At 36.9% G+C, this 24,172-nt stretch overlaps 1 protein-coding gene and 1 long non-coding RNA gene across 2 annotated transcripts in view; one reads left to right on the top strand and one right to left on the bottom strand.

Annotated features, from left to right (window-relative positions):
- LOC136151537 (uncharacterized) overlaps positions 1-24,172 on the top strand; it is a 172,944-nt gene that overhangs the window by 9,364 nt on the left and 139,408 nt on the right. The gene's annotated exons all lie outside the window — the stretch shown is intronic.
- On the bottom strand, positions 19,363-20,325 carry LOC136151816 (olfactory receptor 10C1-like). The gene has a single exon (XM_065913244.1). The coding sequence runs from the start codon at positions 20,323-20,325 to the stop codon at positions 19,363-19,365; it is 963 nt and encodes a 320-aa protein (XP_065769316.1).

The raw sequence follows: 24,172 nt of genomic DNA, 5'->3' as shown, positions 1-24,172 counted from the left end.
TACAAGCAATAAATGCTGGAGAGGGTGTGGAGAAAAGGGAACCCTCTTACACTGTTGGTAGGAATGCAAACTAGTACAACCACTATGGAAAACAGTGTGGAGATTTCTTAAAAAAACTGGAAATAGAACTACCCTATGACCCAGCAATACCACTTCTGGGCATACACACTGAGGAATCCAGATCTGAAAGAGACACGTGCACCCCAATGTTCATCACAGCACTGTTTATAATAGCCAGGACATGGAAGCAACCTAGATGCCCATCAGCAGACGAATGGATAAGGAAGCTGTGGTACATATACATCATGGAATATTACACAGCCATTAAAAAGAATTCATTTGAATCAGTTCTAATGAGATGGATGAAATTGGAGCCCATTATACAGAGTGAAGTAAGCCAGAAAGATAAAGAACATTACAGTATACTAACACATATATACGGAATTTAGAAAGATGGTAACGATGGCCCTATATGCAGGGCAGAAGAAGAGACGCAGAAGTACAGAACAGACTTTTGAACTCTGTGGGAGAAGGTGAGGGTGGGATGTTTAGAAAGAACAGCATGTATATTATCTGTGGTGAAACAGACCACCAGCCCAGGTGGGAAGCATGAGTCATGTGTTTGGGCCTGGTGGGCTGGGAAGACCCAGAGGAATCGGGTTGAGAGGGAGGTGGGATGGGGGACCAGGATGGGGAATTCGTGTAATTCTATGACTGATTCATATCAATGTATGACAAAACCCACTGAAAAATAAAAAATTAAAAAAAAATAAAGTTATATGTGGAAAAAGACTATTGAAGAAAGAAAATTTTTTATCTGATTTCAAAACATCTGGGTCAATCATGTAGACAAGCTGATCTGCCATATTTTTACTACATATTAAAAATGTTCACATAATTGAATACAAAATACACATTTAATTCAGGTATTTAATATTTGTCAGATTTAGTGTTTATTGGGCTCCTCTTGTGGCTTAGATGGTTAAGAGTCTGCTTGTAGTGCAGGAGACCCAGGATTCATCCCTGGGTTGGGAAGATCCCGTAGAGAAGGAAACAGCAGCCTACTCCAGTGGGCTGGAAAATCCCATGGATGAAGGAGCCTGGCAGGCTACAGTCCATATGGTTGCAAAGAGTCAGGAATGACTGAGTGACTTCACTTTCACACTTTTAAAGTGTTTATTAAAATGTACATGTTTTTAATGTAGGTTCAAATGAGAGAATGAGTTTGATTACAGAGAAAAATCTAGTTTCCTTCTACAACACCAAACTAGTTATTTCCAGTGTTTAAAGAAGGTGCTCAGAATTGAAATGCTTTCTGGTTTTCCTTCGAATATTTGGCACTATGATGTACACACATTCCAACCTTCCCTAAGAATGGATAGATTTTAAAACAAGAGTCTTTTTACTTACCCTTATTTTGATAAATAACATTTAAGAAAAAGAAGTGTGAGATATCAAGGAATGCACTTGATTTTTTCAAATTTTCAGAGAAAGATGAGAAACTGGAGTATGCAAATAAGTATTTAAGAAATATCTTAAGATGTGTGAATTTTCCATTTGATGAAAAGCTGCCACAAAGAAAAAAGCCCAGCTTAGGAAGACCTTAGTAGATAATATCAAGAGTGTCCTGTGGGTGTGCAATTTTATTATATTCCTGATACCCTTGGGCATTATTTTCAAACAGCCCATTTATGGTTCTCTCAGATGAGTTAGCAGACAAAGTTCCTTGGGACAGAGTTCTCTATGGGAATGCTCCTTATGTAAGTTTGTTTACCTCCTGAGTGGAGGTTTGTATTAAACCTCCACTATTGTTAGATTTGTTTTAAAATAGACTCATTTGATTTCCCAACATACTGGAAACTAATTTTATTTTATTCATTTATTTTCCTTTCTAAATATGTTTAATTTTCATGATTTTTAAAATTGAAGTATAAGTGACATATATTACATTATTTTCAGGTGTACAATATGATGATTTGACATTTGTATACATTTTGATCACAGTAATTATAATTACCATTGATCATTATACAAAGTTACAATTTTTTCTTTGTGATGAGATCTTTTAAGATTTATTTTTTTAGTAATTTTCAAATTTGCAGTGTAATGTTATTGACCATATTCACAGTGTTGTACATTACATTCCCATGACTAATTTATTTTATAGCTGGAAATTAATCTGTTGATTCCCTTCACCCTCTTTCCCACCTTTCAACCCTCATCCTTTCTGGCAAACACCAGTCCTTTTCTATAAGTTCTGTTTTGTTTGTTCATTTGCTTTTTAAAAAATATTCCTCATACAGTTTGTGTCTTTGTTTGTGTGACTTATTTTCTTAGTATAACTTCCTCAATGTCCATCTGTGTTATTACAAATGGCAAGATTTCATTCTTTTCCTATGGCTGGGTAGAGTTGCATTGTGTATATGATGCTACGTCTTCTTTATCCATTTTTCCATTGATGGACACTTAGGCAGTTTCCATATCTTGGCCATTGTAAATAAGGCTGCAATGAACATATAGGTGCATATCTCTTTTTGAATTAGTGTTTTCGTCTTCTCCAGATATACACCAAGAATTGGAATTGCTGGATTATGTAATAATTCTACTTTCAATTCTTGAAGGAATCTCCATATGATTTCCATAGTGTCTTCACCAATTTTCTTTCCCATGAGCTGTGCATATGTTCTTTTTTCTTTACATTCTTGCCAACACTTATTATTTCTTGTTCTTTTGATAAAAGCCACTGTGACAAATATGAGGTGATACTTTTGGTTTTGATTAGCATTTCTCTAGTAATTAGTCATGTTGAACATCTTTTCACGTGTTTGTTGGCCATCTGTATGTCTTCTTCAAAAAATTGTCTATAACTTTTACTTGTTTTCAGTTGGATTGTTTGTTGTTTTGTTATTGAGTTATATGGGTTCTTTATTTTGGATATTGTTTTTGTAAATTTTTGTATATAATGATTTGTAAATATCTTTTCCCATTCTCTAGGTTGCCTTTTTTATTCTGTTCATGGTTTCCTTCACTGTGAAGAAGCTTTTACGTTTGATGCAGACTCATTGGATTATTTTTGCTTTTCTTGCCATTGCTTTTGGGGTTAGATAAAAAAAAACTACTGTCTGGAGTGATGTCAAGGAGCTTACTGTCTACATTGTCTTCTGTGAGTTTTGTGTGTTTTCATCTCATATTGGAGTCTTTAATCCATTTTGAGTTAATTTTGCGTACAGTGTCAGGTAGCGGCCCAGTTTCCTGTGTACAAATTGTGTACAAAATCTACAAAAAGATCTTAATGACCCTTGTAACCACGATGGTGCAATCACTCACCTAGAGCCAGATATCCTGGAGTACGAAGCCAAATGGGCCTTAGGAAGCATCACTATGATCAAAGCTAGTGGAGGTGATAGAATTCCAGGTGAGCTATTTCAAATCCTAAAAGATGATGCTGTTGAAAAATGCTGCACTCAATATGTCAGCAAATTTGGAAAACTCAGCAGTGGCCACAAGACTGGAAAAGGTCAGTTTTCACTCCAATCCCAAAGAAAGACAATGCCAAGGAATGCTCAAACTACTACACAATTGCACTCATCTCACATGCTAGCAAAGTAATGCTCAAAATTCTCCAAGCTAGACTTCAACAGTACATGAACTGAGAACTTCCAGATGTTCAAGCTGGATTTAAAAGAGGTAGAGGAAGCAGAGATCAAATTCCAACATTTGTTGGATCATTGAAAAAGCAAGAGAATTCCAGAAAAACATTTACTTCTGCTTCATTGACTATGCTAAAGCCTTTGACTGGGTGGATCACAACAAACTGTGGAAAATTCTTCAAGAGATGGGAATACCAGACCACTTTACCTGCCTCCTGAGAAACCTGTATGCAGGTCAAGAAGCAACAGTTAAACCAGCTATGGAACAATGGACTGGTTCTGAATTAGAAAAGGAGTATGTCAAGGCTGTATATTGTCACCCTGTTTATTTAACTTATATGTAGAGTATATCATGTGAAATGCTGAGCTGGGTGGAGCACAAGCTGGAATCAAGATTGCTGGGAGAAATATCAACAACCTCAGATAGACAGATGACACCATCCTTATGACAGAAAGTGCAGAGGAACTAAAGAGCCTCTGATGAAAGTGAAAGAGGAGAGTGAAAAGTTGGCTTAAAACTCAACATTCAAAAAATGAAGATGATGGCATCTGGTCCCATCACTTCATGGCAAGTAGATGGGGAAACAATGGAAACAGTGACAAGCTTTATTTTCCTGGGCTCCAAAATCACTGTAGATGGTGGCTGCAGGCTTGAAATTAGAAGACACTAGCTCCTTGGAAGAAAAGCTATGACAAACCCAGACAGCATATTAAAAAGCAGAGATGTTACTGCCTATAAAGGTCTGTCTAGTCAAAGCTATGGTTTTTCCAGTCATCAGCTATGGATGTGAGAGTTGGACTATAAAGAAAGCTGAGTGCCGAAGAATTGATGCTTTTGAACTGTGGTGTTGGAGAAAACTCTTCAGAGGCCCTTGGACTGCAAGGAGATCCAACCAGTCCATCCTAAAGGAAATCTGTCCTGAATGTTTATTGGAAGAACTTTTGCTAAAGCTGAAGCTCCAATACTTTGGCCACCTGATGTGAAGAAATGACTCATTTGAAAAGATCCTGATGCTGGAAAAGTTTGAAGGCAGTAGGAGATGGGGACGACAAAGTTTGAGGTGGTTGGATGGCATCACCAACTCAATGGACATGAGTTTGAGTAAGCTCTGGGAGTGACTGACAGGGAAGCCTGGCATGCTGCAGTCCACGGGGTCATGAAGAGTCAGACATGAATGAGTGATGGAACTGAACTTCCAGTTTTTACAACACCATTTGTTGAAGAGACTGTCCTTTACCACATCATTATTGCCTTTTTGTCATAAATTAATCAACCATATGTGGGTGGGTTTGTTTATGGGCTCTCTATTTTGTTACATTGATTACTATGTCTTTTTTTTTTTTTTTCCCATTGGGTTTTGTCATACATTGATGTGAATCAGCCATAGAGTTACATGAATTCCCCATCCCGGTCTCCCATCCCACCTCCCTCTCCACCCGATTCCCCTGGATCTTCCCAGCCCAACAGGCCCGAGCACTTGACTCATGCCTCCCACCTGGGCTGGTGGTCTGTTTCACCACAGATAATATACATGCTGTTCTTTCTAAACATCCCACCCTCCCCTTCTCCCACAGAGTTCAAAAGTCTGTTCTGTTCTTCTGCGTCTCTTCTTCTGCCCTGCATATAGGGCCATCGTTACTATGTCTTTTTAAATGCCAGTAGCATACTGTTTTGTTTTCTGTTGATTCTTAATATAGTTTGAGATCAGGGAGAATGATGCCTCTGGATTTGGTCTTCTTTCTTTAAGATTTCTTTGACTATTCAGGAACCTTTATAGTTCCATAAAAAGATTTAAAATTATTTGTTCTAATGCTGTGTAAAATGCCATTTGAATTTGATAGGGAATTCTTTGAATCTGTATATTGTTCTGGGTAGTATGGATATTTAAATTAATTCCATCAATCTGTGGAATATATTTCCATTTATTTGTATGTCCTTCCATTCCTTTTTCAGTGTCTTGTAGTTTTCAATGTACTGATCTTTCACTTCTTTGGTTAAATTCATTTTTAGGTATTTTATTATTTTCAGTGCAATTGTATATGGGACTGTTTTCTTAATTTTTCTTTCAAATAGCTGTTAAGCAACAATTTAAAATAAGATATCATCAGAGTAAAGCTAGTTTGGGTAAATGATTCTGGAGGATTTAAATGTGAGTTCCTTAAATACCTTATTTTGTTTATTTGTAGAATATCTCACATAAGACTTAATATTTCTGACTATACAATGAAAGGGCACAAAAATGAGTTGGCAAGAAAAGAAAAAAAAGCCACCCATAATTGGTGTTTTCAGTGAGAAGGAATAAAGTGACATTTAAAAATTCTTTAGAACATTTAAAAACTTTTCTAATATAAGGACTCAAGACAGTCTCTCTTTCAAGCTCTCACTGTCTTTCTCTTAATCTCTCACTTACACATAATAGTAGTCAGATTTGTATATAAGCCTTAAGACTTATAAGTCACACTCATAGATTCCTTAGAAAACTAGGAATAAAACCACCATATGACTCAGCAATCCCACTCCTAGGCATATAGCCTGAGGAAACCAAAATTGAAAAAGACACATGTACCCCAGTGTTCACTGCAGCACTCTTTACAATAGCTAGAACATGGAAGCAACTTAGACGTCCATTGACAGATGAATGGATAAAGAAGTTGTGGTACTTTTACACAATTGAATATTACTCAGACATAAAAGAGATGCATTTGAGTCAGTTCTAATGAGGTGAATGAACCTAGAGTCCATTATACAGAGTTAAGTAAGTCAGAAAGAGAAAGATAAATATTGTATACTAACACATATATATGGAATCTAGAAAGGTGGTACCAAAGAATTTATTTAAGGGCAGAGATGGAGAAACAGACATAGAAAACAGACTTATGGACATGGGCAGAGGAGAGGAGAGGGTGAAATGTATGAAGAGAATAATATGGAAACTTATATTACCATATGTAAAATGGATAGCCCATGGGAATTTGCTTTATGTCTCAAGGAACTCAAACAGTGGCTCTGTATCAGCCTAGAGGGATGGGCTAGGGAGGGAGATCTGAGGGAGGTTCAAGAGGGAGGAGACATATGTATACCTATGGCTGATTCATGTAGAGGTTTGATGGAAAGCAATGAAATTCTGTAAAGCAACTATCTTTCAATTAAAAAATAAATAAATTAAAAAATTAAATTCTTACATAGAAAAAAAGTTTCACTCATCCATGAGTATATTATATATTTTGAAAAAAGCATATCTAAATGTACTGAATAACAGCTATAAACAGATATATCTCTCTTTGAACATTCTCTTTCCATGGTTTATAATCCCACTATCTTTTCCCTAAATTTAGCCACTAGTATAAAGTGAATCATGTTTGTTCTACTTTACAAGTGTGATGGGTAGATATATTTCATTCCTCTTCTGTCCAGATTTTATTGCATTAGGTATGTAGAAGGATGTGCACTAACCTTCTCCTGTGAGAACTCCAAAATTACAGCTTGTTGTTGAACAGCCATCAACAGGAGTATGTTGGATCCCACCAAAAAAAGATACCCCATGTCCAAGGGCAAAGAAGAAGCCCCAGCAAGATGGTAGGAGGGGCAAAATTGTGTTTAGAATCAAACCCCATACCAAGCCAGAAATGCTTGGAGGGCTCAAACAAAATCTAGTGCACACCAGAAGAACCCACAGAGAATGAGCCAGACCTGCCTTTGAGTGTTTGAGTATCTCCTGCGGAGGTATGGGTCAGCAGTGGCCTGCTGCAGGGGCAGCGGCTCTGGGTGCAGCAGACCTGGCTATGGCATAAGCCCTTTTGGAGGAGGTCGCCATTAACCCAAAACAGAGCCACCAGAATTTACACGGGACTGGGGAAACAGACTCTTGGAGGACACAAACAAAACCTGTGTGCATCAGGAACCAGGAGAATGGAGCAGTGACCCCCACAGGAGGACTGACCCAGAATTTCCTTGAGTGTCCAGGTGTCTCCAGCGAAGGTGTGGGTTGGTGGTAGCTTGCTGCAGCTTCGGGGGCAGCAAGTGAGGCTGGAAATGGAAAACCACTTCAGTATTCTTGACTTGAGAACCCATGAAGAGTATGAAAAGGCAAAAAGATAGATCTTTGAAAGATGAACTCCCCAAGTCGGTAGGTGCCAATATGCTACTGGAGGACAGTGGAGAAGTAACTCCAGAAAGAATGAAGAGGCGGAGCCAAAGCAAAAACAACACCCAGTTGTGGATGTGACTGGTGACTGAAGTAAAGTCTGATGTTGTAAAGAATACTGCATAGGAACCGGGAATGTTAGGTTGATGAATCAAGGTAAATTGGAAGTGGTCAAACAGGAGATGGCAAGAGTGAACATCGACGTTTTAGGAATCAGTGAACTAAAATGGATTGGAATGGGTGAATTTAACTCAGATGACCATTATATCTACTACTGTGGGCAAGAATCCCTTAAAAGAAATGGAGTAGCTCTCAGAGTCAACAAAAAAGTCTGAATGTACTTGGATACAATCTCAAAAACAACAGAATGATCTCTGTTCATTTCCAAGGTAAACCATTCATTATCACAGTAATCTAAGTCTATGCCCCAATCAGTAATGCTGAAGAAGCTGAAGTTGAATGGTTCTACGAAGACCTATAAGACCTTCTGGCACTAACACCCCAAAAAGATGTCCTTTTCATTATAGGGGACTGGAATGCAAAGGTAGGAAGTCAAGAGTTACCTGGAGTAACAAGCAAATTTGACCTTGGAGTACAGAATGGAGCAGGGCAAAGGCTAATAGAATTTTGCTAAGAGAACACACTGGTCCATAGCAAACACCCTCTTCCAACAGCATAAGACAAGACTCAACACATGGACATCACCAGATGGTCAATGCCAAAATCAGACTGACTTTATTCTTTGCAGCCAAAGATGGAGAAGCTTTATATAGTCAGCAAAAATAAGACAAGGAGCTGACTGTGACTCAGATCATGAACTCCTTATTGCCAAATTCAGACTTAAATTGAAAAAAGTAGGGAAAACCACTAGACCATTGAGGCATGACCTAAAACAAATCCCTTATGATTGTACAGTGGAAGTGACAAACAGATTCAAGGGATTAGATCTGCTAGAAAAGAGTGTCTGAAGAAATATGGATAGAGGTTCATGACATTGTACAGGAGGCTGTGATCAAGACCATCTCCAAGAAAAACAAATGCAAAAAGGCAAAATGGTCGACTAAGAAGGCCTTACAAATAGCTGAGAAAAGAAGAGAAGCAAAAGGCAAGGAGAAAAGGAAAGATATACTCATTTGAATGCAGAGTTCCAAAGAATAGCAAGGAGAGATAAGAAAGCCTTCCTCAGTGATCAATGCAAAGAAATAGGGGAAAACAATAGAATGGGAAAGACTAGAGAGCTCTTCAAGAAAATCAGAGATACCAAGAGAATATTTCATGCAAAGATGGACACAATAAAGAACAGCAATGGTGTGGACCTAACAGAAACAGAAGATATTGAGAAGAGGTGGCAAGAATACACAGAAGAACTATTCAAGAAAGATCCTCAAGACCCAGATAACCATGATGGTGTGATCACTCACCCAGAGCCAGAAATCCTGGAATGCAAAGTCAAGTGGGCCTTAGGAAGCATCACTATGAACAAAGCTGGTGGAGGTGATGGAATTACAGTTGAGGTATTTCAAACCCTAAAAGATGATGCTGTGAAAGTGCTGCACTCAATATGCCAGCAAATTGGAAAACTCAGCAGTGGCCACAGGACTGGAAAATCTCAGTTTTCATTCCAGTCCCAAAGAAAGGCAATGCCAAAGATTGCTCAAATTACCACACAATTGCACTCATCTCACAGGTTAGCAAAGTAATGCTCAGAATTCTCCAAGCCAGACTCAACAGTACGTGAACCATGAACTTCCAGATGTTCAAGCTGGTTTTAGAATAGGCAGAAGAACTAGAGATCAAATTCCAACATCTGTTGGATCATCGAAAAAGCAAGAGGGTTCCAGAAAAATGTCTACTTCTGCTTTATTGACTACACCAAAGCCTTTGACTGTGTGGATCACAACAAACTGTGGAAAATTCTTAAAGAGGTGGGCATACCAGACCATCTTATCTGCCTCTTGAGAAATCTGTATTCAGGTCAAGAAGCATCAGTTAGAACTGGACATGGAACAAGAGACTGGTTCCAAATCAGGCAAGGAGTATGTCAAGGCTGTATTATAAGGTCACCCTGCTTGTTTAACTTATATGTAGAGTATATCATGTGAAATCCTGGGCTGGGTGAAGCACAAACTGGAATCAAGTTTGCCAGGAGAAATATCAATAACCTCAGATATGCAGATGACACCACCTTTATGGCAGAAAGTGAAGAAGAACTAAAGAGCCTCTTGATCAAAGTGAAGGAGGACAGTAAAAAAGTTGGCTTAAAATTCAACATTCAGAAAACTAAGATCGTGGCATCCGGCCCCATCATTTCATGGCAAATAGATGGGGAAATAATGGAAACAGTGAGAGACTATATTTTTGGGCTCCAAAATCACTGCAGTTGGTGACTACAGCTATCAAAATAAAAAACGCTTGCTTCTTGGGAGAAAAGCTATGACCAACCTAGACAGCATATTAAAAAACCCTGGTGTTCACATTAACAAATTGAAAGACAAAAACCATATGATTATCTCAATAGATGCAGAGAAAGCCTTTGACAAAATTCAACACTCATTTATGATTAAAACTCTCCAGAAAGCAGGAATAGAAGGAACATACCTCAACATAATAAAAGCTATATATGACAAACCCACAGCAAGCATCACCCTCAATGGTGAAAAATTGAAAGCATTTCCTCTGAAATCAGGAACAAGACAAGGATGCCCACTCTCACCACTACTATTCAACATAGTATTGGAAGTTTTGGCCACAGCAATCAGAGCAGAAAAAGACATAAAAGGAATCCAGATAGGAAAAGAAGAAGTGAAACTCTCGCTGTTTGCAGATGACATGATCCTCTACATAGAAAACCCTAAAGACTCTTCCAGAAAATTACTAGAACTAATTAATGAATATAGTAAAGTTGCAGGATATAAAATTAACACACAGAAATCCCTTTCATTCCTATACACTAACAATGAAAAAACAGAAAGAGAAATTAAGGAAACAATACCATTCACCATTGCAACAAAAAGAATAAAATACTTAGGAGTATATCTACCTAAAGAAACAAAAGACCTATACATAGAAAACTATAAAACACTGATGAAAGAAATCAAAGAGGACACAAACAGTTGGAGAAACATACCGTGTTCATGGATTGGAAGAATCAATATTGTCAAAATGGCTATTCTACCCAAAGCAATCTATAGATTCAATGCAATCCCTATCAAACTACCAACGGTATTTTTCACAGAACTAGAACAAATAATTTCACAATTTGTATGGAAATACAAAAAACCTCGAATAGCCAAAGTAATCTTGAGAAAGAAGAATGGAACTGGAGGAATCAACCTGCCTGACTTCAGACTCTACTACAAAGCCACAGTCATCAAGACAGTATGGTACTGGCACAAAGACAGAAATATAGATCAATGGAACAGAATAGAAAGCCCAGAGATAAATCCACGAACCTATGGACACCTCATCTTTGACAAAGGAGGCAAGGATATACAATGGAAAAAAGACAATCTCTTTAACAAGTGGTGCTGGGAAAACTGGTCAACCACTTGTAAAAGAATGAAACTAGAACACTTCCTAACACCATACACAAAAATAAACTCCAAATGGATTAAAGATCTAAATGTAAGACCAGAAACTATAAAACTCCTAGAGGAGAACATAGGCAAAACACTCTCCGACATAAATCACAGCAAGATCTTCTATGACCCACCTCCCAGAATATTGGAAATAAAAGCAAAAATAAACAAATGGGACCTAATGAAAATTAAAAGCTTTTGCACAACAAAGGAAACTATAAGTAAGGTGAAAAGACAGCCCTCAGATTGGGAGAAAATAATAACAAATGAGGAAACAGACAAAGGATTAATCTCAAGAATATACAAGCAACTCCTGAAGCTCAATTCCAGAAAAATAAACGACCCAATCAAAAAATGGGCCAAAGAACTAAACAGACATTTCTCCAAAGAAGACATACAGATGGCTAACAAACACATGAAAAGATGCTCAACATCACTCATCATCAGAGAAATGCAAATCAAAACCACAATGAGGTACCATTACACGCCAGTCAGGATGGCTGCTATCCAAAAGTCTACAAGCAATAAATGCTGGAGAGGGTGTGGAGAAAAGGGAACCCTCTTACACTGTTGGTGGGAATGCAAACTAGTACAGCCACTATGGAAAACAGTGTGGAGATTTCTTAAAAAACTGGAAATAGAACTGCCATATGACCCAGCAATACCACTTCTGGGCATACACACTGAGGAATCCAGATCTGAAAGAGACACATGCACCCCAATGTTCATCGCAGCACTGTTTATAATAGCCCGGACATGGAAGCAACCCAGATGCCCATCAGCAGATGAATGGATAAGGAAGCTGTGGTACATATACACCATGGAATATTATTCAGCCATTAAAAAGAATTCATTTGAATCAGTTCTAATGAGATGGATGAAACTGGAGCCCATTATACAGAGTGAAGTAAGCCAGAAAGATAAAGAACATTACAGTATACTAACACATATATACGGAATTTAGATAGATGGTAGCGATAACCCTATATGCAAAACAGAAAAAGAGACACAGAAGTACAGAACAGACTTTTGAACTCTGGGGGAGAACGTGAGGGTGGGATGTTTTGAAAGAACAGCATGTATATTATCTATGGTGAAACAGACCACCAGCCCAGGTGGGATGCATGAGTCAAGTGCTCGGGCCTGGTGCACTGGGAGGACCCTGAGGAGTCGGGTGGAGAGGGAGGTGGGAGGGGGGATCGGGATGGGGAATAGGTGTAACTCTATGGCTGATTCATGTCAATGTATGACAAAACCCACTGAAATGTTGTGAAGTGATTGGCCTCCAACTAATAAAATAATATTTAAAAAAAATAAAATAAAATAAACTTCTATCAGTAAAATTTAATATTGTTTTGGAGGTGAGAATTATAGTATTGTCATACTGACTGCTTTTTAATCAGGATTTTAGTGCATGTAACTATTATTTTTAATCAACCCAATGCTACCATTATTTATAGCATCTCTTCTTCATGGAAGGCAGTTTGTTTTATTAGTGGAATTGTTTTGATCTAAAGAGCTATCCTTAACCAAAACATAGTGTTTTCTGTGTGTTCTGTATTTTTCAATTTTCTGATTAACAAAAAAAATAAGTAATATTTTTTTGAATTTTTCTCCTATGTGTTCATGTGTTTAGATAACTTGTCATGCTTTCATTTGCAGAAGATTAGAAGGTTTCAGATGTGTATTTGTGCAGTATTGCATTTCATATTAAGAAGCCAAGTTCAACAAATAAAAATTATCTTTCAGTGAATTCAACATAATGTTTGAATTGAAAACTAAACAAATGGAGAGTCTCTGAGAAATGAATAAATTGAAAACTATTAGAAAAAAAAACAAAAACAAAAACAAAAACCCTGGTGTTACTTTGCCAACAAAGGGTCGTCTAGTCAAAGCTATGGTTTTTCCAGTCATCATATATGGATGTGAGAGTTGGGCCATAAGGAAAGCTGAGCGCTGAAGGATTGATGCTTTTAAACTGTGGTGTTGGAGAAGACTCTTGAGAGTCCCTTGGACTGCAAGGAGATCTAACCAGTTCATCCTAAAGGAAATCAGTCCTGAATATTTATTGGAAGGACTGATGCTGAAGCTGAAACTCCAGTACTTTGGCCACCTGATGTGAAGAACTGGCTCATTGGAAAAGACCCTGATTCTGGGAAAGATTGAAGGTGGGAGGAGAAGGGGATGACAGAGTTTGAAATGGTTGGATGTCATCACTGACTCAATGGGTGTGAGTTTGAGTAAGTTCCATGAGTTGGTGATGGACAGGGAGGTCTGGTGTGCTGCTGTCTTTGGGGTCATGAAGGGTTGGACCCAACTAAGCGATTGAACTGAACTGAACTGATGTTTTATTCTGTGCTGTACCTCAAGTGAAACCAGAAAAAGAGAATCTGTAATACATAGAAGCTATGACTCCTGTGTGATACTTCCAGGAGCTATGACTTTTGGTTGAGCAACACAGGCAACCTTATGTTTCCCAGCTAAGAGGGAGCAAATGGAAAATAACACAAATTAGCTGTTCTCTCATTCTCTAATCCTCAACTGTTCACTCTCATTGGCTGAACCCAACCAGCAGCCATAAATCAAGGAATTCTTTAATTCTTTTGTTTTGAATACTTGAAGTATACTGAGGTATCCAAATCAAAAGAACTAAAGAATTCTTTGATACCTCAAGCCTTAGGTTTGAGAGAGACTCCCAAATGTGACCAGTTCCAGGGTAGTGCATGTGTAGTACACATATAAAAATCCTTTGTTGGTGTTTAAATTCTTCTCACACCTTTGTCAGTTCTTTTTTTGTTCAACTTTTCTCATTTTCCCAGTTGGAATGTGCATCTATTTTATGCTGGGATCATAGCTTATATAACTCTCCATTTAAAAACAGGCCAAGATCATTTCTGGCTTCCATACTGTTTTTTTTTCAAACTTTAAACTTTTTATTTTTTTGGGGGGGGGGTGTAAAGCCAATTACCAGTGTTGTGGTTGTTTCAGGTGAACAGTGAAGGGACTCGGCCATACATATACATGTATCCATTCTCCCCCAGAACTCTCTCATTCAGGCTGGCCCATAACATTGAGCAGAATTCCCTGTGCTATATAATAGGTCCTTATTGGCTATCCAATTTGAATATGGCAGCGTGTAAATGACCTTTCCAAACTCCCAACTGTCCTGTCCCCCTGGCAACCATAAGTTTGTTTTCTAAGTCTATGAGTCTCTGTTCTGTAAGTTCATTTGTATCATTTCTTTTTAGTTTCCACATTTAAGGGATTTCATACTGTATTTCTCCTTCTCTGTTGGCTTCCAGAACTTTTTTTTTTCATTTATTTTTATTAGTTGGAGGATAATTACTTTACAATATTGTAGTGGTTTTTGTCATACATTGACATGAATCAGCCATAGATTTACATGCATTCCCCATCCCCATCCCCGCCCCCCCCCCCACCTCCCTCTCCACCCGATTCCTCTGGGTCTTCCCAGTGCACCAGGCCCAAGCACTTGTCTCATGCATCTAGCCTGGGCTGGTGATCTGTTTCACCCTAGATAATATACATGTTTTGATGCTGTTCTCTTGAAACATCCCACCCTCGGCTTCCGCCACAGAGTCCAAAAGTCTGTTCTGTACATCTGTGTCTCTTTTTCTGTTTTGCATATAGAGTTATCATTACCATCTTTCTAAATTCCATATATATGTGTTAGTATACTGTATTTCTCCTACCTAAAATGCTGTTTCCCTGATTTCATCATGGCTGGCTTCTTTCTGTCTTTCAGTTTCATATTCTTTTAAAATTTCAATCAAAAGACTATGTATTTTCTAAATTATTTTGCTTTCCAAGTATTTCCAAAATTATTTTGCTCTGAAAGATGTAAATTTCATGATGCTAGTAACTCAAAAAATATAATAGAGTCATCTTCTACATACTATGTCAGTTGATTTTTACACACACACCTAAACCTTTTCATGGCAGATAAATTGATAAATCAATAATTAAAATATATTTCTTTTTTATACAAAACATATCTGAAATACCTTTGCTACATTCCATATATTTTGGTATGCTGTGTTTTCATTCTTCTCAAATTCTTTGCTAAGACATTTATTTCTTCTGAGACATTTATTATTTATGAGTGCATTATCTAATTTCTACCTACTTGTGTGTTTCACAATATTTTAAAAATTTATACTAATATCATTACATTGTGCATAGAGAACATACTTTCAGTCACTTAAAATTTATGGTGACCTTTTTTCATGGCCTAACAAATGATCTACTCTGTAGAATGTTCCATATGCAATGAGAAACATATGTATTCTGTTTTTGTTGGGTGCAGTGTTATGTAGATGTCTGTTAGTTTTCGTTTGCTTATAGTTTTCTCTGCTGATTTTATGTATAATTGTTCTTTCCATTATTTTAAGTGGGATATTGAAGTTTAACTATTATTGTGGAATAAATTATTTCTACAGTCACTTCTGTTAGTTTTTACTTTACATACTTTGGCAATCTGTTACTAGATACATATGTGCTTGTAACCATTATATCTTGATGGATAGCATAAATTTATCACTATGAAAAGATTTTTTGACTGTGGTAAAAATTCTTGTCTTTATGTCTATATTCTGTTATCAGTATAATTAAATAGTGCTCTCTTTTCCCTTCATCTTATTAGCATTTTATTGAAGTATAGCTATTTTAGAATATTATAGAAATTTCAAGTATATAATATAGTGACTCAGTATTTTTATAGATTATCAGTTCAGTTCAGTCACTCAGTCGTGTTTGACTTTTTGTGACCCCATGGACTGCAGCACTCCAGGTCCCCCTGTCCATCACCAACTCTCAGAGTTTACTTTTACTCATGTCCATTGAGTCAGTGATGCCATCCAACCATCTCATCCTCTGTTGTCCCCTTCTCCTAATCTTTCCCAGCATCGGGGTCTTTTCCATTGAGTCAGTTTTTTGCATCAGGTGGCCAAAGTATTGGAGTTTCAGCTTCAGCATCTGTCTTTCCAATTATTATACTCTATTAAAAATTATTACAAGAAAATGGCTATAGTTAACTGTATTATACAATATATCCTTGTTGCTTGTCTATTTTATACATAGTTTGTATCTATTAATCCCATACTAATCCAGTACTTACTCCTATCTTGCCCCTCCTGTCCCTCTTTCCTTTGGGAATCTCTAGTTTGTTCTTTATATTTATGAGTTTGTTGTTACATACATTTGTTTTATTTTTTAGATTCCCATAGAAGTGATGATATGGAGCATTTGTATCAATATTTCAATATTTAAGATATATATATATATATATCTCCTTTATCTCCTTTATGCATTCAAGTGTTGATGAACAGTAAGGTTGCTCTCACGTCTTGGCAAGAAGATGCTGGTATGAACGTAGCACTGCATGTATCTTTTCAAATTAGTGTTTTTTTTTTTCTTCAGATGTATCCCCAGGAATGGAATTCCTAGATTGTATTATATGTTGTATTTTAGTTTTTTGAGAAACCTCCATAATGTTTTTCATAGTGACTGCACAAATTTACATTCCCATCAAGAGGAATTTTCTTTTCTCCACATCCTTGCCAACATTTGTTGTGCATACATTTTTTTGATGATCGCCATTCTGATGGGTGTGAGGTGACATCTCATTCTGGTTCTGATTTACATTTCACTAATAATTTGTAATGTTGATCTTTAATGTGCTTGTTAGCCATCTATATGTCTTCTTTGGAAAAATGTCTATTCATGCCTTCTGCCCATTTTTTTGATTGCATTATTTGGTGTTTTTGGTACTGAGTTGTATGAGCTATTTATATATTTTGGATATTAATCTCATACCAGTCATATCATTTGCAAATATTTTCTCCCACTTAGTAGGTTGTCTTTTGGTTATGAAAAGATTGTTTTCTTTGCTGTGAAAAAACTTTTAACATTAATTAGGTTCAATTTGTTTGTTTGTTTGTTTTTGCTTTTTTTCCCTTTGCCTTAGCATACAGTTTTAAAAAAGTATGGCTGTGATTTTACTGAAAGAGTGTTCTGCCTATGTTCTCTTCTAGAAGTTTTATGGTTTCTGGTCTTTAATTTTCATTTTAGACCTTTCATTTAGGTCTTTAATACTCATTTTGGGTATACATTTGCACTTTGTATATGATGAGAGGAAATGCTCTAATCTTATGCTTTTACATGTAACTGCCCAGTTTTTTATATTTTTGAACTTATAAGACTTTACAAAATTAGCAAACCAAGCAAAAATGATCATGCTATACAAATTGTTTTTACTTGTTTTAATGTTTAATAATCATTTTTCTAGATTAATAAACATTTTGAATAATAATCTCTAATGCCTGCATATAATTCCTGCCTATTTCTATAGCATAATTGTTAGTTGTTTTTTCATACTCAGATTCTTTCCATTTTTTGTTAATTGCATGCAGATATGAATAAAAACTACAATATATTATGTTTGGGTCTTCAATGAATTATATAGCTTTTGGTAAAATGTGTCCAGTAAAACAAATCTTGGTCATTTGTGAACATCACTGTCATCCTTTAATCATAGCATTATCACATATTTTTCTTTTTCAGCTTTATTGAGATAAAATGGAAAAAAAAGTCGAGTTAAAACTTAAGGTGGATAATGTGATGATTTTATATATGTGTTCATTGTGAAACGATTGCCAAAATCAAGTTAAATAACATCACCTCACATAGATATCTTTTGTGTATGTATGTGGTAGGAACACTTAGGTCTACTCTCTTAGCAAATTTTAAGTATACAATACAGTATTATTAACTACAGTCAGACTGCTATATGTTAGATCACTAAAATTTATTCATCCTATTTGTAAGTTGTCATAACAGCAGAGTTCTCCATTCCTGTCATGTTATCACTACTGTATGGGTAGTTGCTAAATCCTCATAGACCACAGCCCTTCTTCCCCAAGGACTAGATTTTCAAATCCAAGGTAATTTCTTCTATAGATACCTCACGATACTAGATTTTGTTGTAACTATGTTCATTTCTCTTAAGAGCAAGTTTTGAATAATTTCCAAATATATCCTGCCAGGATTCATATGCACATTTGTGCATGTTGTAAATTACATAAAATCATTAAAATTATTTATATTAATTATTTTAAGCTCAGTTTTCTCCTTCCATCCTTGAATTTAAATATGATTTATCTTTCTTTTCAAAAACATTTTTTCTATGGGGACTCTTGGTAAAAATTTCTCATGCTTTTCTTTTACTATTCTGCCACAATTACCTCTGAATTTTAAAAGTTTGCTTTTTTGGAGTTTACACATTTTTATAGTATCCACAACTCAAAAAAGAATTATCTGACTCTTCATATACCAGTAATTAAGGATGAAGAATTTAAAACATTTTAATGGAAGAAAGTAATGAACATCATAGAGTTATTAGGGAATTAAGAGTCATGTAGGACTGGAATATGTGGAAGCACTACCCCAGTGACCATGGCAGAAGTCATATGAACCTCTCAGAGGAGAGAAAATGCCTGAGTATGGAGTGAGAATTTCCTAGGCTTCTGAGATATAATCTGGTAAATTATACTTTAAACCTGTACTTTAGCCTAGACTGAAATGTTTTAGAAAGCCAGTCTAGTATTAGATTCACTTATTAAAATTCTTTGGTAGTCAATTTCCTTTCAGAATTGGGCAATCAGAACTTTTGCTATAAGAAGAGAACTATCTCCAAAATTAAAATCGCTGTTACTAAAGAAGTTTCTTACAAAACACCTTGACAAGTACAGAGTTTCCTTCCTTCCTTTCTGTCTTCCTTCCTTCCTCCCCCACAACTCCTACACTCCCTCTCGCCTTCTCTCCCTCTTCCTTTCTTTCTCTCCTTCCACCCTTCCTTCCTCCTTCCATACTCCCTCTCTTTATCCCTACCTCTGTCTTTCTTTCTTTCTTTCCTTCCTCTGAGGTTGAGCGTGCATCTTTTTCAAAGAAATTTGTGTGGTCCTTTGGTATCTACCCGTGAGTCAAAACATTTTTCTTGCCCAGAGTTCTCCGAAGAGCTGTCTTGACTTCCTTGTTCCGTAAGCTGTAGATGATGGGGTTGAGCATGGATGTCACCACAGTATAGAAGAGGGCCAGGAGTTTATCTACCCCGGGTGAATGGCTAGTCTTGGGCCTCATGTAACTGACAGACGCTGAGCCATAGAAGAATGTTACTACCAGTAGGTGGGAAGAACAGGTGGAAAGAGCTTTTTGACGGCCTTCAGGGGAGGGCATGACCAACACAGCAGCTAGAATTCTGCCATAAGAAGCAATGATTAATAAAAATGGACTGGAAATGCAAAGAATGGCTGCAACAAAGACTGCCGCCTCATTATGGGATGTATACCCACAGGCTAGTGCCAGGATAGGCGGGAGATCACAGAAGAAGTGGTCTATTTCACAGGGGCCACAGAAGTCCAAAGAAAAAATATAGTTGGTTTGGCCCAAGCCTACTGTGCAACCCACTCCCCAAGAAACCATTGCTAAATGGACACACACTCCACGACTCATTCGTGTTGCATAGTGAAGTGGGGAGCATATGGCCATATAGCGATCAAAAGCCATGGCTGCCAAAAGACAGCACTCACTGATACCAAATAATGTAAAGAAAAACATCTGTGTAGCACATCCCTCCCGAGAGATTCCTCGGGCCTCACTCACAAGGTTCTGCAGCATCTTGGGTACGGTAGAGCAAGTGTATCCTATCTCCAAGAGAGACAAGTTGGTCAGAAAGAAGTACATGGGGGTATGGAGGACTGGATTGGTCCAGATGGTAAGGGCTATGAGAGCATTGCCTGTCAGTGATGCTAAGAACATGAGTAGGATGAGGGTAAATAAAAGGAAGCACTGTTCGGTGACCTCAGAGAATTTGACAAATGCAAAGTGTTTCACCGACATGCTGTTGTCCTGCCACAAAGAACAATTGATGCTCATGACCTGAAGAAAAGAAAGCAAAGTCATCAGAAAGATTCATTCAGATAGAAATATAAATCCTTATATTACTCTTAACAAGCTCTAGTGAGTCACAGAGATAAATTTCTTACCTCTAATTTAAAAAGTTTGGGAGTTACACTCATCCTAAACATAAATCGGAAAAAAAAATTTCAGTACAATTTTCTTTCACCACTTCATTTTATCAGATAAAGGTCTTATGATTTCTATTTCTTTCCTATTCTTTGGTTGCTTAGTTGCTTTCTTCAGTTGTTCACTCAACAAATATTTATTGAACATTGGAAGATGGCGGAGGAATAGGACGGGGAGACCACTTTCTCTCCTACAAATTCATCAAAAGAATAACTGAACGCAGAGCAAACTTCACAAAACAACTTCTGATCGCTAGCTGAGGTCATCAGGCGCCCAGAAAAGCAGCCCATTGTCTTCCAAAGGAGGGAAAAATTTTTTTTCTCTTCTTTTTTTTTCTTTTTCTCTTCTATTTTCTATTTTTCTTTTTCTCTTATTTCTTTTAAAGTCCTCTAGTACTCCTCTACTGCTCCTTAATTTTCATTTTCAATACACTATAACCTTACAAAAAAGAAAAAAAAAGAAGAGAAGCCCTATTTTTAAACCGAACCTCATATATATTGCTAAAAATTTTTTTTTGGGTGTTTTGGTTTTTGTTTTTAATATAGTATTTTTAAGAGTCTAACCTCTACTCTAGATTTTTAATTTTTGTTTTTCAGTATATGATATAAACTGTGAACATTTAAGAATCCAATATTCAGTTCCCATTTTTATTCAGGAGTGTGTTGATTATTCTCTCCCAATCTTGACTCTCTGTTTTCTACCTCAGAACACCTCTATTTCCTCCTTCCCCCTTCTCTTCCCAATCCAATTCTGTGAATCTTTCTGGGTGTCTAGGCTACGGAGAACACTCTGGGAACAGACAACTGCGTAGATCTGTCTCTCTCCTCTTGAGTCCCCTTTTTCTCCTCCTGCTCATCTCTATCTCCCTCCTCCCTCTCCTCTTCTTCATGTAACTCTGTGAACCTCTCTGGGAGTCCCTAACGGGGGAGAATCTTTTTGCCATTAACCTAGAAGTTTTATTATCAGTGCTGAATAGTTGGAGAAGCCCTGAGACTACAGGAAGAATAAAACTGAAATCCAGAGGCAGGAGACTTAAGCACAAATATTTATTGAACACTGAGTATTTTCAGATTATTTTGCATTTCCTATTGTCGTGGGATTAAACAGTGGGAAAAAAGGGTCAGAAACAAGTGGACTGATTCAAAATTCTGTTAAATATGGAGTAATAACTCTGCATGATTACAAGAACTCTTGATGGGTATGATTGTTTAAAAATTTGCTCACACATAAAATATGCATTTACACTTGTTTTAAATAATTTATATATATTTACCTTGCATGGTATCTAATTAAATTAATTAATATAATTTAATGTCTATATTTGGCAGGTAGCAAAGAAATTCAGTTAAGGTTGTGGCAAGAAAAAGAGACAATTGTTTACTTATCTTTTTTTAAAACCCAAAACATTTTCTTATAATCTTCACTTTTAAATAATAGCCTATGTTGTTGTATAAAAGCTCTGGATGTGGAGAAGTTGTCATCTCTTTTGTCAGTTAAACACACAATTTTTTTTTTTAAACTAATTCTATCCTCCTGTATTTGGGAAGAATTGCAGCTTTCTCAGTGACACTGATGGAGAACCAAGGGGGAAATTCTGACCAAAAAAGGAGAATACCTGTCTCTTTCTTAGGTAGTGATAATCGCAAAGATTTCATTTCATAAGTATCCTTGTTCCATTTAGACTGTAGACAATAAATGCAAATGCCTGTGTTGGGGGTGAAGTCGGGGGATGTGGGGAATGGGAGAAACCTAGTTGTGGATGGCACACAGGGAGGGTTGATTGCACAAAGGCTAATGCATGCTGTTAGTCATTCTATATTCTTAGATGCACAAGATGAATAAAAAGTCATCCTGTGTTAAGTACTTTTTAAAACCTCATGAAATTCATAGACTTTTGAAAAAATAAGTTGTCCAAGAAAGTGAAATGAGTGCTTTGAAATATTTAAACTGACAAGAATATAAATAAAACTATACCATGTAAAATCTGATTTCTTCATTGCACTTTCTATTGTTTTCTGGATTTGCTCTGTTGACCTTTGTGCAGGCATCTTGAAATCCATGTAGTAGAGGTCAGCTTTATGTTCATAGCAAGAATGTTTAATTTTAATCATTGTCTACAGAAAGAGAGTGAGATGCTCAAGGACAGGTGTCAGGAGTCTGCAGAAAGGACCATCACAGGCAGTATAACAGTTTGGCACAGACATTTTTCTCTCACCTGATACATTTTCTTGACCTAAAGCCTCTGATTAATCATTTCTGTATGAATGATGAAGCCTTTCCAGTCTTGCTGAGTTTAATTCAAAACATTGAATTAAAATGGAAACATTATAGAGGGAAACCATGAATAAAAAATAAGGAATTAAAATTCACTTTTATCATCATCTAAACTCAACTCATATGGCCTGCAGTATTCCCTATTATTACCAGATTATTTAAATAACTATATTCAGTCAGCCATCAAGCAAATAAGCACTGTGATATTAATATAAAGACATAAGAGCTTCATGCCCTATTTTAAATTGTATTTGCCTATTCCTACTCAATGTGATAAAAGATTATGTGGCCATTGGACACTGACATGTGTGTGAAGGTTTGAATCTTGGGATGAAGTTTCAGTGACAGAGGAAGGAGACAAGATAATTTTAATAACTCAGTGGCTTGGAATCATGTACCACCTTACTGCTGCTGCTGCTGCTAAGTCTCTTCAGTTGTGTCCGACTTTGTGCGACCCCATAGATGGCAGCCCACCAGCCTCCTGCGTCCCTGGGATTCTCCAGGCAAGAACACTGGAGTGGGTTGCCATGTTCTTCTCCAATGCATGAAAGTGAAAAGTGAAAGTGAAGTCACTCAGTCGTATCCGACTCTTAGTGACCCCATGGACTGCAGCCTACCAGGCTCCTCCGTCCATGGGATTTTCCAGGCGAGAGCACTGGAGTGGGGTGCCATTGCCTTCTCCGATGTACCACCTTACCCAGCTTCAAAATCCAAGACAAGTACATTCTATACAGTTCTGCTTTGGAAATAATCCAGCAGAAGTGATTCATTTTTGGTCAGCACCACATAATTAGAAATGCTTCTTAGCTGACTCAATCCCTGATTAATCTCGGTTTTCATAATGAAATATTTGGTTCGTATTAGTCAAAGGAAAAAGTCTGGGACATTATCAGATATTTTTACCTGAAACAGTACAGTGCCTGGCATACAAAAAAACCTCAGTAAATATTAACCTTTGTTATTCTGAAATCGCCATTTCAAAATGCTTGAATAGTAGATACAGTTTATATAAATTGGTCATTAGTTTGTAGAGAAGATTTCCCATTGCTTTCCACAATTTACCCATAGCCTTTTCATCAAGCATCTGATATTTAGCTGAGTGTTGCCTTAACATGGCTCAGCAGAAACTATGTTATCATTTGTTTGGAGTAACATTTACAGGATAATCTAGGCATTTGCATTACCCAACAATAAGAGATATGCCTTTTTCCTGAGAAATAATTATTTTAGAACAACTTATAACAATTTTATGACAGGGATACTGGCAAACTGAGTAAATCCTTATACTCTTCAGATAAGGAGAAGAAAAGAACTGATTAAAATAATCTCCAGAACTGAATAATGCTTTTGGTATTGCCTATCCATGTGCACATTTTAATCCACTGTTTTCTACAACCCTCTTTTCTTTTAAAGCATCAGTTAT

This window comes from Muntiacus reevesi, chromosome 20 (assembly GCF_963930625.1).
Source record: "Muntiacus reevesi chromosome 20, mMunRee1.1, whole genome shotgun sequence".
Classification (NCBI taxonomy): Eukaryota; Metazoa; Chordata; class Mammalia; order Artiodactyla; family Cervidae; genus Muntiacus; species Muntiacus reevesi.
The sequence above is the reverse complement of the archived record's forward strand: the minus strand, read 5'-3'. Positions and strand labels throughout refer to the sequence as shown.

Excerpts from the sequence above, each read along its gene's own strand:
- LOC136151816 (XM_065913244.1), bottom strand. The coding sequence starts at position 20,325 with ATGAGCATCAATTGTTCTTTGTGGCAGGACAACAGCATGTCGGTGAAA.